Source organism: Agelaius tricolor, unplaced genomic scaffold (genome assembly GCF_023055355.1).
Source record: "Agelaius tricolor isolate 1412-34295 unplaced genomic scaffold, bAgeTri1.0.p SCAF_2, whole genome shotgun sequence".
Lineage (NCBI taxonomy): Eukaryota > Metazoa > Chordata > Aves > Passeriformes > Icteridae > Agelaius > Agelaius tricolor.
The window spans coordinates 84,506,626-84,520,556 of record NW_027269262.1 but is presented as its reverse complement, the minus strand read 5'-3'; the positions used below and the strand labels follow the sequence as shown (position 1 = coordinate 84,520,556).

General features: G+C 40.6%; 1 protein-coding gene across 1 annotated transcript in view; it reads right to left on the bottom strand.

Moving 5' to 3' along the window:
- Positions 1-13,931, bottom strand: part of FER1L6 (fer-1 like family member 6) — a 68,889-nt gene that overhangs the window by 23,164 nt on the left and 31,794 nt on the right. The window contains exons 14-27 of the mRNA XM_071421757.1: positions 13,633-13,753; positions 12,274-12,374; positions 11,513-11,603; positions 10,597-10,716; positions 9,423-9,575; positions 7,995-8,181; positions 7,310-7,434; positions 5,215-5,349; positions 4,518-4,667; positions 3,209-3,319; positions 2,442-2,603; positions 1,148-1,331; positions 777-961; positions 92-214 (exon numbers count right to left, since the gene is read on the bottom strand). Coding sequence (XP_071277858.1) covers positions 92-214; positions 777-961; positions 1,148-1,331; positions 2,442-2,603; positions 3,209-3,319; positions 4,518-4,667; positions 5,215-5,349; positions 7,310-7,434; positions 7,995-8,181; positions 9,423-9,575; positions 10,597-10,716; positions 11,513-11,603; positions 12,274-12,374; positions 13,633-13,753 — 1,948 coding nt within the window. The remainder of the gene's footprint in view (positions 1-91; positions 215-776; positions 962-1,147; positions 1,332-2,441; positions 2,604-3,208; positions 3,320-4,517; positions 4,668-5,214; positions 5,350-7,309; positions 7,435-7,994; positions 8,182-9,422; positions 9,576-10,596; positions 10,717-11,512; positions 11,604-12,273; positions 12,375-13,632; positions 13,754-13,931) is intronic.

Below are 13,931 nucleotides of genomic sequence, written 5' to 3'. Positions count from 1 at the left end.
CGGACAAAACCGAAAAGGAATCATTCAGCAGTAAATCTGCTTTTACAACATTGCTCATCTGTGAGAGTTTGGGGCATGCTGGGTGACTCACCTTTTGCATTTTGAGCACAGAAGCATAATATTTTGACCACCAGTCAATGACATTTTCAGCTGATTCATCTGCAATGGTTCTTTTTCTCCTCTTTGTTGACCGTAGGATGGATTTTTTAATCTCCTATCAAATGATGGCAAAAGCACTAGAACTGATTAAAACTAATCACCTGACTCATGGCATTAAGCATGAACAGCTGTATACACAGAAAATTTCAACCTCCAAGAGTTAAACAAAATGCAATATGAATTCTTGTCTCTGTCTTTTATTCCAAGACATTTCATCGTGATCATTGTATGATTAAAGCTATCTCTGTATTTTCTACTGACTATGCCGTGACTTTAAACATTGGAGACACTGCCACAGGAGCAGCCCATACAACAGGCAAATCTACACACATAATAAATAATGATGTTTCAAGGGAAGCAAACATTCAGATACAAATTGTTTTCTCCAACTTGAATCTGCAAGTATTTTACAAGCCTATCAGTGGAAGTAATGGAATTCTGTGGTGTCAAAGCTGCATTGTTAATTAGTTCTTTTGAGGGTCAGCAAGATAGTGTGGGTATCAACATAACACCCAAAATCTCTATACCTGGGGTCAACAGGTTATCACTTCTTAAGGAAGGGCTGAAGTCTGCAAGACTGCAGGAGGGAGTTAGCTGGTACCTTCAGCTGTACCCACCTTCTGCTTCTTCTCTTTCCCTGGCTCAGAGGCAGAGTGCTCTGGTTCAGTGGCAGGAGGTGCTGTGAGGGATGGGTCTGGCTCTACCACTGTCAATTTACCCTGCTCCACCTCAGCATAGATGTCATCAGCTAAAAATGGATCTTCCTGGGATAGCTCAGCAGGCTGGGATGATTCAGGGGAAGCTGAAATTGAAACTTTGCAAATTAGGTAAGATTTTGCAGAAATACTGTCATTGCATTTCATGATCATCAAATAATCATGTGATTAAGGGTTTGATCGTACGCTCAACACAATAAAGCACACTTCTAAGTGTAAACCTCTAAGAAGGTCCTTTGTCTTTTTATTTGGGGTCAGTATTGAGCACTTACCTTTCTCAGTTTCTGCAATGTCTACTCTGTTAGGTGCAGCTTGAAGACCTAATGGGGTTTTACATAGGAATTGCTTGAGACAGTTGATGGTATGTGTTCCAACAAGAGTACTCCTCCCAAATGCTCTCCAGTCAACCACACAGATGCTTAGTGGTGGATGCAAGAGTTCATTTTCAGGCAGCTCCTAGTGCAGGGAACAGACAGCAGCATGAGAAAGTTGCTAGAGAACATAGAACATGTCTAGAATATTTCTCACGCACAGCAATAAGGCTTCTACTCTTCCCTCCTTCCCTCCCTCTCTTCTCCCCCTTTCTCATAATGCAAAATGCATTCAGCATAGGCAATATGATTTTTGTTTTCTGCAAAATCTAGAGAAAGCTCTGATTCTTTAAAGTACAGAGTGAACTATACAGATTGTGCTGCTGGGATGAATGCCATGCTCTCATATTGAAGCATCTCTTGTTAGAATAAACTGGGAGAATCAGGAGCATTCAGAAGGATGAAATGCAGTGTTGGAAGTTGTGAGTAATTCCATGGTGCTTTGTTGAAGGCTATCTGCCCTATCTGCCTCAGTTTGCCCAACAACAAGATGTGGGCCCCAAGTGGTTACATGCCTTATAGGATGAACTACCAAGAGGAAAACAGCTCTTAGGACAATACAATAGGAGCTAAAAATACTGTAGGAACTGTACTTCAGTACCCATGTTATTGTTTTGATATACTTTTCTCAAGAGCAAATTGAACAGTTTTATTCTGCTGGTGACTGATTCTGAAAGTGCCAGCTCTTATAACCCAACCAACATTACTTTGCAGTTCATAAAAGCAGGTGTGACAATGTAAGAAGGTCCTGAGCTCAAAAGCCAGAAATGATCAATCCCCTTAATAACCCAGTAACATACAAAAGAAAGTTGCAAAATGGAAAGAAAACAAAGGAAATCAAGCACTACCCAGCAAAATTAGAAAGGAGGAGGAAAAATAATAAATATATTTCTGTTAGCTGCCCACATGTTCCAACCTATCAGTAAAAATCTGATTGCAACACATTTTCTAATCTACTTGGGACTTAACATCATCTTCTTTTATCATATGGTTGTATTATTTATCCTATTTATCATATGGTTGTAGCAGAAGTCTTTTAAAGCATTTTCAAATCAGCTTTTGCACAAGAACTGACATCCTTTAGTATTTAATCAAGACACAGAACAAATTACTTGACAAGAAAGAAGGGATAATGGTAATTAACACCTTGTCTGACCAGAGAACAGACAGGCAAGGGGCAGCATGCTGTACACACCACTTCAAACCAGTCTGCCAGGCCAGTGAAATTGGGATTTTTCTTGTAGCTCTGTATGACAGAGGATTTGACTCCTTTCCCTGCACACTCGATGAGAACCTGGGGCCGATCCACCGACAGGAGCTGGACTTTCTTCAGCTCTCGAACGCCCCAGAACAGCACCTGTGGTGTGCAGAGAGAACCAAACACTGTTAGCCTGCAGAAACCCTGGCTTGCCATGGGCAAATGGGCTGAGAGCAGCTGGTGTGCAGAATGCAGAATGAGTGGCAGTGAACAGTGAGGCTGGGCAGCATCAGGCATTGCAGTGATAGGAAAAGCTGATGCGTTTCCCAGCTTTCTAATATCAGGCTACTTTGGACACAAACTGTACAAGAGAGAAGGGCAGGGAAGGTGTAGACATTTGTACACAGGCAGAAGGCATTGTTTGGCTGAAGTCAGGGATCCAGAAAAAGCCTGTGAGGTAGAGGATGCCAAACTGCAGCTCCAGGGGTGTCATTTGCAAGGGGAAGATCTCCATCTCTTGTGGACACTTCCTTGGCTGCACAGAGTGTGGATCCACCAGCCTTGCTCTGCCACAAGAGGAGTCCCAGCAGGTCAGGATTGAGACACAGCCCCACTGTTTCCCTCAGTGGAAGCACAGCCTTGCATGACCTCATATGCTATTTCCATCTGAATAATATTGATCAATATTGTAAAATCATCAGTTACTGTTACAAGAGAATAAAAGGAGATGAGGTTAGGAAAGGGAAATAGTCAAAGTATCTCACCTCCACTCTGTATTTACTTAAAACAGGCCGTATGTTAGCTGGGACTGGGTAAATCTGGCCAATATCTGGTGGATCCAGTGGGGGAAGTCTGTCTGGATCTGACTCAGGAATCTGAAAAATGAAGCAGTTGTAACTCAGGCTCGTTTTTGGATGAATAAAACCAGTATTGGAAATATCAGTTGATAATGGCACATAGAACACACCAATTCAATCCATTTTATACTACAAGCTGCAGAGCAGAACTGTTGTGCTGTGAAAAGAATGTGACTTGAAATTCTCTCTCTCATGCTGTGATGCTAAAACATATGGCAGAAAAAGTATTCAATAGATTGGGTTTATGTGCCTTTCTGAAAAAAAAGGCTCCTTTTACCTAGTAGGACATAGTTTGCCCCAAAGACATGCAGGTACTGAAGCATGGTAATTCTACCTACTAAAATGGAAAGCATGGTAATTCTATTTAACAAAAATCCTGAGCAAAACTGCTTAGATGTCTTCCACAGGAAGATTCTAGATGTGATCCTTTCTGCACCTTGTGACTCAGCAGGAAGGCTTCTCTAATGAACTTTGTCTGAAGCTCTCACTCTCTCCTGTGACACCAACATAATGAGGAAATATTCCATGTGCTGTAATATTTCTGGCTTTCACCAAAGACATAAATAACTATCATTATTAAAAGCCTGTTTTATCAGTAAGACATGTTATGACATTCCACATTTTCCCCATTTCAGATTTCAGAATAAACTATTGTAGGTTTTCAGCAGATGGAATTTACCTTTAACTGATGACTCTGCAAATTTCAGTGAAATTGCCTGAAATCCTGGCATGATAGACCCCAGTCCTGCATCTACCAGGACTGAATTTTCCTTTTGTCTTGCAGCTAGAAACCATGTAATATTTCTTTTAATATAGTAGGGGTATCTAAAACCTCAACCTCCCTAATCCAATCCTCATTATTCACCATTTCATTTCCCTAAGAGTGAAAGCAGTATTGGGAGCTTCAAGGCTGGTATTCAGGGCCAAGTGCTCCAAACAGCATCTCATTGCAATGGCAGTGGGATTTTCACAGTTTCTCAGGCCAGAGCAGAGTTTAGGGCAGGGCAAGTGACAGGCAAAGGAGGCTTACAGCCTGTGAAGGGCTGGCAGTGGTGTGTGTGTGGGCAGTGGCCCCTGACAAGGGGGAAGGGGTGACAGGAATTGCATGGGGACTATGAGGCCAAATGGCTCATAGTTCCTATTAATTCAAGATGGTCATGGAGCTTTTGTGAGCCCCAGGGTGTCAAAGAGTAATTGTTGAGAAAGTCAAATTTACCTCCAGAAGCTCAAATGTGGCAAGCAGGTCTCCTCCTGAAAGACTTCCACAGTGCACTGGGTGGTAACAAAGTTTTGGTGGTTCATAGCTTTGATGAGCAAGTCTCACCACAGGGGCAGCCACTGTAGACCCAATATATTCTGCCTTACCCTAAATAAAGGAGAATACAGGGGTCAAATGCATTTGGATTTCACAATAGTTATAGGAGCTGAGATGATGCAGAGCTTAGTATTTACGAAAAAAACCTTCTGAAGGAAGGTCCAAGGTAAGATGCAAGGCAGCTATGAAGAGGAAGAGCTGAGTACTTATTAACTCTTCAGTGTATCCAAAATTTCTGAGGTCTATTGAGACTGCATCAGAGTCTGCATGGTCTTGACCCAGACTTAGGTACAATATTTACAGCAGTGTTCAAGGGGCCTGGGGGTTCAGGATGAGTTCAAGATGCTTCTGATTTCTGTAAGCTGGTGTTTGGGAGCAAGATTTCCTTGGGGAAAATAAAATGGGAAGGCCACATCTTTGCAAGGCCATGTAGTGAATCTCAGGGCTGTTCTCAGATGTTAAACTGCAAACCACAGTAGCACTGAGCTCTATTCAGGTGATCCATTTAAAGCCTATTCAGTGACTCAGCTTTGCTTTCATGCTTGCATGCTTTTCATGTAAAAGCCCAGGTTTTTAGTGAGAAGAACTCTGAGTTTACCACTGCATCATCATCGTAGAGCTCGATGACAATCTCCGGTGGGAACTGGGCGATCTCCTCTTTGTCACCATGAAGCACAATGCTGTTGAAAAGCAGTGTCTGGTTCCAGGTGGGGGACAATGTCTGAGAAATGATCTAATGGAAGAGAGGGATTGTTTAATGAGCTGTTTGGTTGAGTACCCTTCAGCAGGATGTGCTCATCTTCTGGTGACCTCCTTTTCCACAGCCTGAGCAATGCCATGGCTGAGACACCACATTTTTCAGCAGCTCCTCCCAGCCAGGAGAATATGAACCTTTCACCGTGAGGCTGGTATCTCCAATTTCTCCATTTCCCTGTTTGCCTCACAAATCCCTAAAAGCATATCAATACATGACCACCAGTCTGTGTAGACAAACTTCAGTATTAAAGTTAGAGGAAAGCTGTTGGTTTAGGAGAGCAGGCTCATGCCAAGTGCTATTAAAATAAAGCTTTTGCCCCAATTGAGGCTGGTTTTCACTTCTCCAGGGCACATTTTTTTAATCTTATTTTTAGTTCTGTGTGACGACACCTAACACTTTGTGAAAAAGAAAGAAGATATTTTCATGAATCACTCATAAGAAATCAGAATATTTTAATTTGTTGTAATTTGAATTACATGGTTGCTTATAGCATTTCATCACAGAGAATGTTTTAACTGTCTATGCAGAAAATACATTCAACAAAGAAAACAGTTAAAAAGGAAAATTGTGCCAACTGCAAAATTACTCATAACTTGCTATCATTCTTCTGAATGGAAGTAAGGTTCTTTACCATTTATTGGCTCTTAGCTGAAACTCTTATGAAAACATGCAAGTTATCAGCTGCAATATTTTATTCAGGCAGTGAATAAACTTAACACTTCTGTGCCTATTAACACCTATTTTTCTGGGGCCAAATTCTACTTTCCAGAATCTGGTGCATCTAGACATTAATTTAATTGGATTCATTCACCATCTTCTATTATAAGTTAAAATCACATTACAGGAAAAAAATCAATTAATAACCCCAAGGCAGAAGTAGCACAAGCAGGCATTTACAATTTAGAGAAAGGTTTTTATGTTTTCTCCCTTTGGCATATGCAAAAGAACTTGCTCTGTAACAGAATAAAATGTCAGAGGAATATTAGAATCAATTGAATTGAAAGAGTCTTCTGTGAAGTTTTATGAGGAGGGGCTGGATGGGAGGGTTAAATATTTTTTCTGAAGCAAGGCTGTCATTTGGTGTGCAGCAAGACCACATTTGGCTCAGCAAATTCTGTTTGTGGCAAGATTGTCAGAATTCCTGCCCAATTTTAACTCCAGGGTAGTTGTAAAGGGCTCAGGACCTTTGAAAGTCTCCATGTTCTGTGAGGGACCATCCTCCTGCTCACTTGCCCAGGCTGTACCTCAACTCTTCTTGCTGGAACTCTGTAGATGTTTCCATTTCTCTCTAGAGGCCCCACAGGAGCCCATTTGATCCCTGGAATTTTCTGAGGGAGATGAGAGATGCCCACTCCATACTGGGAATATTTTTGCAGGCTTTAAGTCTCCCACCTCTCTGTTTTCAGCTCATTCCCATTTTGAGGCTCTACAGCCACCAGTGTTCTTTGCCACATTCCATCACCAAGGGCTGTGCTGGCTCACATGGCTACAGGAGCCAGGGAAAGTTCTTCACTCTGCTCAGTGACTGAATGCACAGGCTGGAGGAAAAGAGAACCATGAGGGTTCATCCTCATACCCACATTTGTACCTAGCAATGACAACAGTCCAAATTCAAAACACAGAAATAAAGCTGTGAAGAAAGGTACACTTGCTACAAAGTCCCAGTAGTCCCAGAGAATCTGATATCTGAGCTAAAACTTGAAATGCTGCATCTCTTATTAGCGTAGTGGGTAATACGTAAACTTTTGCCTGTTTGCAGTGCAGTTTCAGGATCTGCTCTTAAACAACAGGCATCTAACTTTTCCTGCTAGGTACCTCCTTGCAAAACAAAGATTTTCCCTTTTCATTCCTTAATTGTAAAAAAAAAAAAAAAAAGAAAAATGAAAGGGAAAAAAAAAGAGAGTTTTCAGTCACCAAAAGAGGCTTTGGAACTTACCTTTGTGGTCTGGCTGTGTGATGTGAAAGTAACTTTTGCAAAAGGATCAGAAAGTCCAGTGCTGTCAGCAGCAATGAGCCCCCTGGCCTGGTACATGTGGGCTCTCAGCTGGAAGAGGTGCAGGGCTGCATCAAGGCAGAGAAAACAGCAGCATCAGCTCCATGGAAACTGTGCAGCACATGGGCAGGGGGGAAGAGTCACCAGCTGCTCTCCAACCAGGATCTGATAAGGGGAACTGTTGCTGGTGCTGTCTCACTAAATAATCAACTGAGACACTCAGAAGTTGTGCAAGACATCTGAATCCACTTGAAATCAATTATGTAGGTCTCTACTGCAGGGCTATTAAGTGCCAATCCTTATTGGCCAATTTTTATTATCTGCCATCACTCTTATCTACTATGTGTTCTATGCATCATCAGGAGAACTGAGGGATGCTTCCTCTACAAAGAGACTTGTGGGACAGGGAACAGAAATTGCAAGTGAACAAGTTCCTTCCTTCCCTGACATCTACAAAGTATCAGTGGCAGAACTGAAGACTTGGCAATGAAGCCAGCCTTTCTGATAAAGAAGCAAAGCCATTATCACCTTAGAGCAGTTACTTTATACAGGGGTTGTGCCACACTGAACTAGAGCTTTTGGGACCATTTCTCTTAATTGTTAATAGGGAGAAGAAAGAGTGCCTTACTTTTATACAGCAGGCAAGCAGATGAGGGCAGCACACTGTGCCCTGAGTTGGTGCTAGATGATAACTCAATCTCATATCCTACAGGCAGATTCTCCATGGCACTGTGGGCATAACTGCTGGGTCCAAGCCACAGGTAGATGTCCACCTTTGCTTGCACAGTCCAGCCCAGAGGGCGCTTGCCTGGGAGCTGAAGAAAAAATCCAATGTTACCAACAAGCTCAAGAGAGATGGCTGAGTCCTGAGTCTTACCAAGCCAGAGTAAAATAAAGAAGCATTCTCTGAGCTGATATACTGATAAATGGCATTTCTTCACAGTGAGTGACCCTGAAACTCATTTAGCCAAGAAACTTCTGGGATTCTTAGGGAAGGAATTAGTAGTTTGCTCAACTAACAGTCTATGTAAACTGCATACTGCCTAATATGCATAGGTTTGTGCATATTAGGCTATCTTACAGCTGCACACATATAAGTGCTATTTTATCCCCTACTTTGCCCAGACTTCAGCCCACTTTCCATTTCATGCATATCCAATAGTTAGTCCCATGTATTACTAAAAGTATTATGCCATTGGGCAGGTCAGAAAACAAAATGTTACTAGTCTTGACTTATTATTTCCTTTTTCTTCCTTCCCACTTCATCTTGATCTGCTAAGTTCAGAGTTTAGTATTATCTGCTCCTAAGGTAATTCTTGATACTGAAGGGGCTGTATAGTTAATTGCAGAACATTTTAATTCATGCAGACAAATAGTACTTTGCTTAGCAAGTACCTATGACAAGTATCTCAGGATCTTGGATGTTTTTATCTGTTCTTTAGCTGTCCCTTATGGGAGTATTCTCAAAAGTCCAAGGTGAAAAACCACTAAAAAGTCATTATATGAAGTTACTGTTGTCTGGAGTATTTGGGTTTTTCCTGATGGTCGCAGTAACAATCACATTTCACAATATTCCACTCTAGGAGCTACTGGTCACACTGCCTTTGTAGGCTTATACCTATTAGGGCTTTCCTTTGTCATAAATAATCCCATAACAGTGTTTTGGACATATATTGTGCAAACTTAAGCATGTTTTAAATAGAAAGTATAAATAATTCCTGTATTACCCCTGAATACCTAGGTTTCCTCACTGAGTTGCTGAGTGCTGATCTCTCATCAGTTTCCTCCAAGGCTTTCATGTGCTGCATTCTGATGTTTTTGTCAGCAAAAAGGCTGTACCTTTTCTATTTGTTTATGTATACAGCCACTGAAGAACAATGTTCTATACTTGCCATAAGAAGTAGTGAGGGAAGCAAATATTAATAAATGGTGGATACAAATTTGTATGTATTTTTACATTACAAAGATTAATCTGTAAAATACTATGCCTGGAAGAAATCTGAACACCAAATGCTCCCCAGGCATTACCTGTGTTTGCAGTGTGCCACAGACTTACCTTCAGGAAATGAGTTTTAATCTTCCCACAGTCCTTGCCTCTCTGCTCTTTTGCTGGGGAGTAGAGGATGTTTTTTGCTGGGACTCTGGCATATGCAACTCTTTTGTTGTTGCTGATCATCCAGATGAACACATCAGGCACTGTATTCTGAGGCTGTTAAATGAGGCATATTGAACTAAAACTGAATTCTTTCTGTGAGCCACCACCATCATATTTTTGTTGAAACACTCTTACTAAGAGTAAGAGCTGATGCCCTCATGGCTCCTGTGGAGTGGCAGATATGCCTCTGAATTAAATGAGGCTGTCACTTCATGCTTTGCAGTCCATACCTCAATTTCTAATTACAGCTGAAGGTAAAGAGCTTTATAGAGTGATTAAGGATTACTTCATAAGTAATTTCAGGAGATATTAAAATTAAGAATCTGGGTATGGCTCTGTCCCAGGAAATAACCACAGACCATGTAAGTAACTACCATGGAAATACCACCAATTTCATCTATACCAGCAAACCAAAAAGGACCAGGACCAAGCTCAAACACTGGCATGTGATCATCTTTTCTGCTTGTGACAATGCTCAGAGACTGCCTTGCCCTGTCTCAGATAATGTTTCCCAAACAAAGCTGAAAAAAGGACCAACCAGGGGGCTGTTCCCTGAAGGAGCTGTAAGCAGGGTCACTCTGTTTTAGGAAGGAAGAGAATTTGTGTGTAGGATGCTAACCATGCCACTGTGCCACCTGCTCTTGGAGCCAGGGAATAGCCACAGCCCTCTTTGGTTTGCTAGCACAGGCAGCTCTCAGAGGCACAGCTTTCCAGTGGCTGGATTTTGGTCCAACCAAATATGTCAATTTTTCTGTTATTCTCAGGCTAAATGATATAGGCATCCCAAGCTCTTATCAGTCCAAATCCATACAGGTGGTGACATTTCATATCACAAAGCTGGCTTCTTCAAGCCTACAGGTATGGGATGACCTTATTAAAAAAAAATATCTGTGGTGCATCCTCTCCATACCACACAGCCCAATATTTCCCACCCTGGTTTGATAACAGCCCCATTTAATGCAAAAGAGAATAAGGCCCTGATACCTGAAGGAGAACTCTTTGGATAACCAAGCCAGAAGTTACTATTCACATGGGATTATGAAAAGAAAATTTTTCTGAATTCTGTGTGGATTACCTCATCAGCCAAGAATCTAATTTTGTCTATAAAGCTCTGAGTCTCATGGATCATTTCATCTACTGGCATCTTCTTTTTCTGCTGCTGAATGATTCCCTTGGCATCATTGGACATTGCTTCCTGCAGTGAGGAAAGACAATATATACTTTTCATCTGTTATCAAGTAGTTTGAAGTGGAAGAGAAACAGTCTTTGATTCAAGTTGAAAAGAGAAGATGGGAGACACTTTGTTCAATGCTTCCTTGTCACAACAGAAACTGACCAATTCTTTGGAGCTGGACAACATAAAAATTGAGTGTCCCCCATTTTGTCTTTCTTTGTCTGTATACTGCATGTATGGAAGTCCCAAAATACATGTGATTGCCACCTGGATATACTGGGCTTTGATCCAAGAGAAGGCACAGTCTTTTGTGCTACAAACAGTAAAAAAAGGTTACAAATATTCAGATGACCTCCACACAGTTTTGTTTCTTCTCACTGGTTCCCTGGAGATGACTACTAGGTCCAGTAAGGTCCTCCTCCTAAGGTGCTTACAAAGGTCACATTTTACTAGTCTTGAAGTTCAGCATCACCACAGCAGTAAATTTGTAAAATTGTAAATTTGGTGCATTTCCACTGAACTCAGCATTATTCCATTTTAAGATGCTTGGATGAGAAAAATAATCTGATTATTATAATACCTTATTGATATTTAAAAACAACACCTTCTGATTGATTTTAGTGTATCTGACAGCTCTTTATAAAGCACAGTGGGATTTATTAAAATAAATGCTCATGGATACTATATTCATATGAATTACAAAGCATTCCCATATAGTGCAATCAAATAGAAAATAAAATAGAAAAAAAAAACCCAAGCAGTGTGCTTTCAGTAATCATCATTGCATCAATGCTTATAGGAAAAGAACAGCACATACCAGCTCTTGCTTGAACAGCATGAGCCTCTTTTTGTCCAAAGCAGTGCAGTTCAACCCTTTGGGCTTCTTTTCAGCAATGACCATGAACGCCCTAGGACACAGGAATTACAGGGGTTTAAAATCTGTTATTTTTTTAATGTGAGAATGCCAATGTGATAAAATACATTGGAATGTTCTGTGTCTGCTGCAGTACATGAACCAGAAGACAAAAGGGCTGAAAATCTCTAAAATATTATGTACCTATAAGATTAAAGGAATAGAGTCCAAAACCTTGGCACCACACTTCCCAGAAACAGATTAATGATATCTAGAAATAAGAGCTTAGAAATAAGGGCTTTTGAGCCCAATCATGTAATTTGATACAGAGCCCACTGGATCTAAATCAATATGTGGCATCCTTTGTTTTTGTATTAACTAAGGTTGGGGTTTTTTTTACAGTGTATCTATCATGCACTTTATTAAGTTCTACTTATCACCTATACAACATATTCTTAGAGTTCTGAAAGCCAAAATAATATGACAATGATTGGCAGTCTTCTATTGTCAATTCTGAATATTTAAAATAACAATAAATATTTTCTCTGCCTAAATAGAAACTGCAATTTGGGAAGGTCTTTGCTTTTACAGCAAAATAAATAAAATATATAGCTCAGTAAGTTTACTGTACTTTTTTTAAATTATCATCAGTTTCCTTGTCTAGCCTTGAATTTGTAGCCAACATTAAATTTAATTTTCTGTATGCATCTAGTAAAGGTTATTACCTGCTTTGATTGATAAAACCATTTAGGGTCTTCTTCATTTTCTCCTCAGCTGCAGTCTCTGAAACCTTGATCAAGTCCTTTACTTGCTCTAATGATTCTTCCTATGAAAACCACATGCGAAAGCCATTATGCACAGGAGGGCACTTTGTCATTGTGTCGGTGTTACAGTGCCATTTATGACTAGCAAGAACGAGGGAGGCGATTTTGTGGCCTGACAGAAAGAACTTTTGATATATCACTATACTTGAAGTGCACAGAGAAAAGACTCCAGCAGCATGATATATTTTGACCTTTTCCCAGTCTTTCCAATTACTTGTCCAAGCTATTACTGCTTGGGGCAGCTTTGTGTTCTTAGTTCTTTGAGGAAGATCAATAATTTGGAAACATTATCCACTAAGTAGGAGAAAAAATAGTTCTTTTTGGTTCTGTTTCTAATCCTGCTGCTTAACTTTAGCAAGTTGCTGGAGTTAACATCTTGAAATTCAGTGGTCACTTGAATCCATATGTAAAGTCCATCACAAAACCTACTCTTATCCATGAGGAATGGAGTCTATTCTTAAAAGCTAAAATAAATATCTGGATTTTCAGCAAGGCCTGGGGTGCACTGACAAACATTATCTCTCCACATTTATTTAATATTCAAATACTTGAGTTCAAAATATTTGGTTATAAGTCATTGTCTTCTGACACAACCTTGCATAAGTGTGACTTCAGTGTTGTTCCTCATGAGATATATATGGATAAATGAGGGATGAATCAGACTCTTAATCTGAGTGCCCCACATTAAAATATTCAACATTAGGAGTCACTTAAAAAAACCCCAACAAACAACAAAACCTACTTTCTTGAGACTGTTGATACTCAACTTTAAATAAAGGTAGAATAAAACCATCATTATGGGAAAACACAGTGACTAGGACATCAGAGTGACTGGCCATGAGATGCCTTTCTGTCTCTGTCAATGTTTTAGGAAAACTAAAGCAAATATTGTCCTTTAATGAGGGCCCAGTATAAATATAAGGCAAGAAGACATTAGAGAAAGAGCCATAGGAGACAAAATTACGCTGTATCTCATAATTTAATTGTTTGAGTGTTATTACAAAGAATAAAACATTGCTGAGGAAGGAAAGCAGACCTATGACCAAAAATAATTGTGGTCAGGAATACTTGAGCAGCTCTAACAGCTCAAAGCAATTTGGGGGAAATAAAAAGGAAAGTGTTTCTATCAACTGCTTTCTCACAAAATGAACAACAGGAAATGCAGCTGGGGGACATTTTGAAGGTCTGATTTGGGAAGTGTGGCCTCTCACTGCTATACTTTGCTGAATGCATGAGCCTGGGAGGATGGCTGCCACTTACCAGGTGATCTGCCATTTTCTCAAGAGTGTTGGAAGAGTACAGCCGGAAGGTCTGGCTGCCCCAGTAGCTCCTTACACAGACACAGGGCTTCCTCTCCTCATATGGCAGGTACTGGTAGTTCCTGTGGAAACAAGGTGGGGAACAGATCAGGAAGGGGACAGAGCAGGTCAAGGGGATGCAGAGCAAAGAGAAGTTGTTTGGTGCTCTCACAGCACAGAAGGTGTAGGCACAAGAGGATGTGTTCTCACATGCTAACAAGTAAACCCTGGGAAGGGCAAACACAAACATCATTTTGTGCT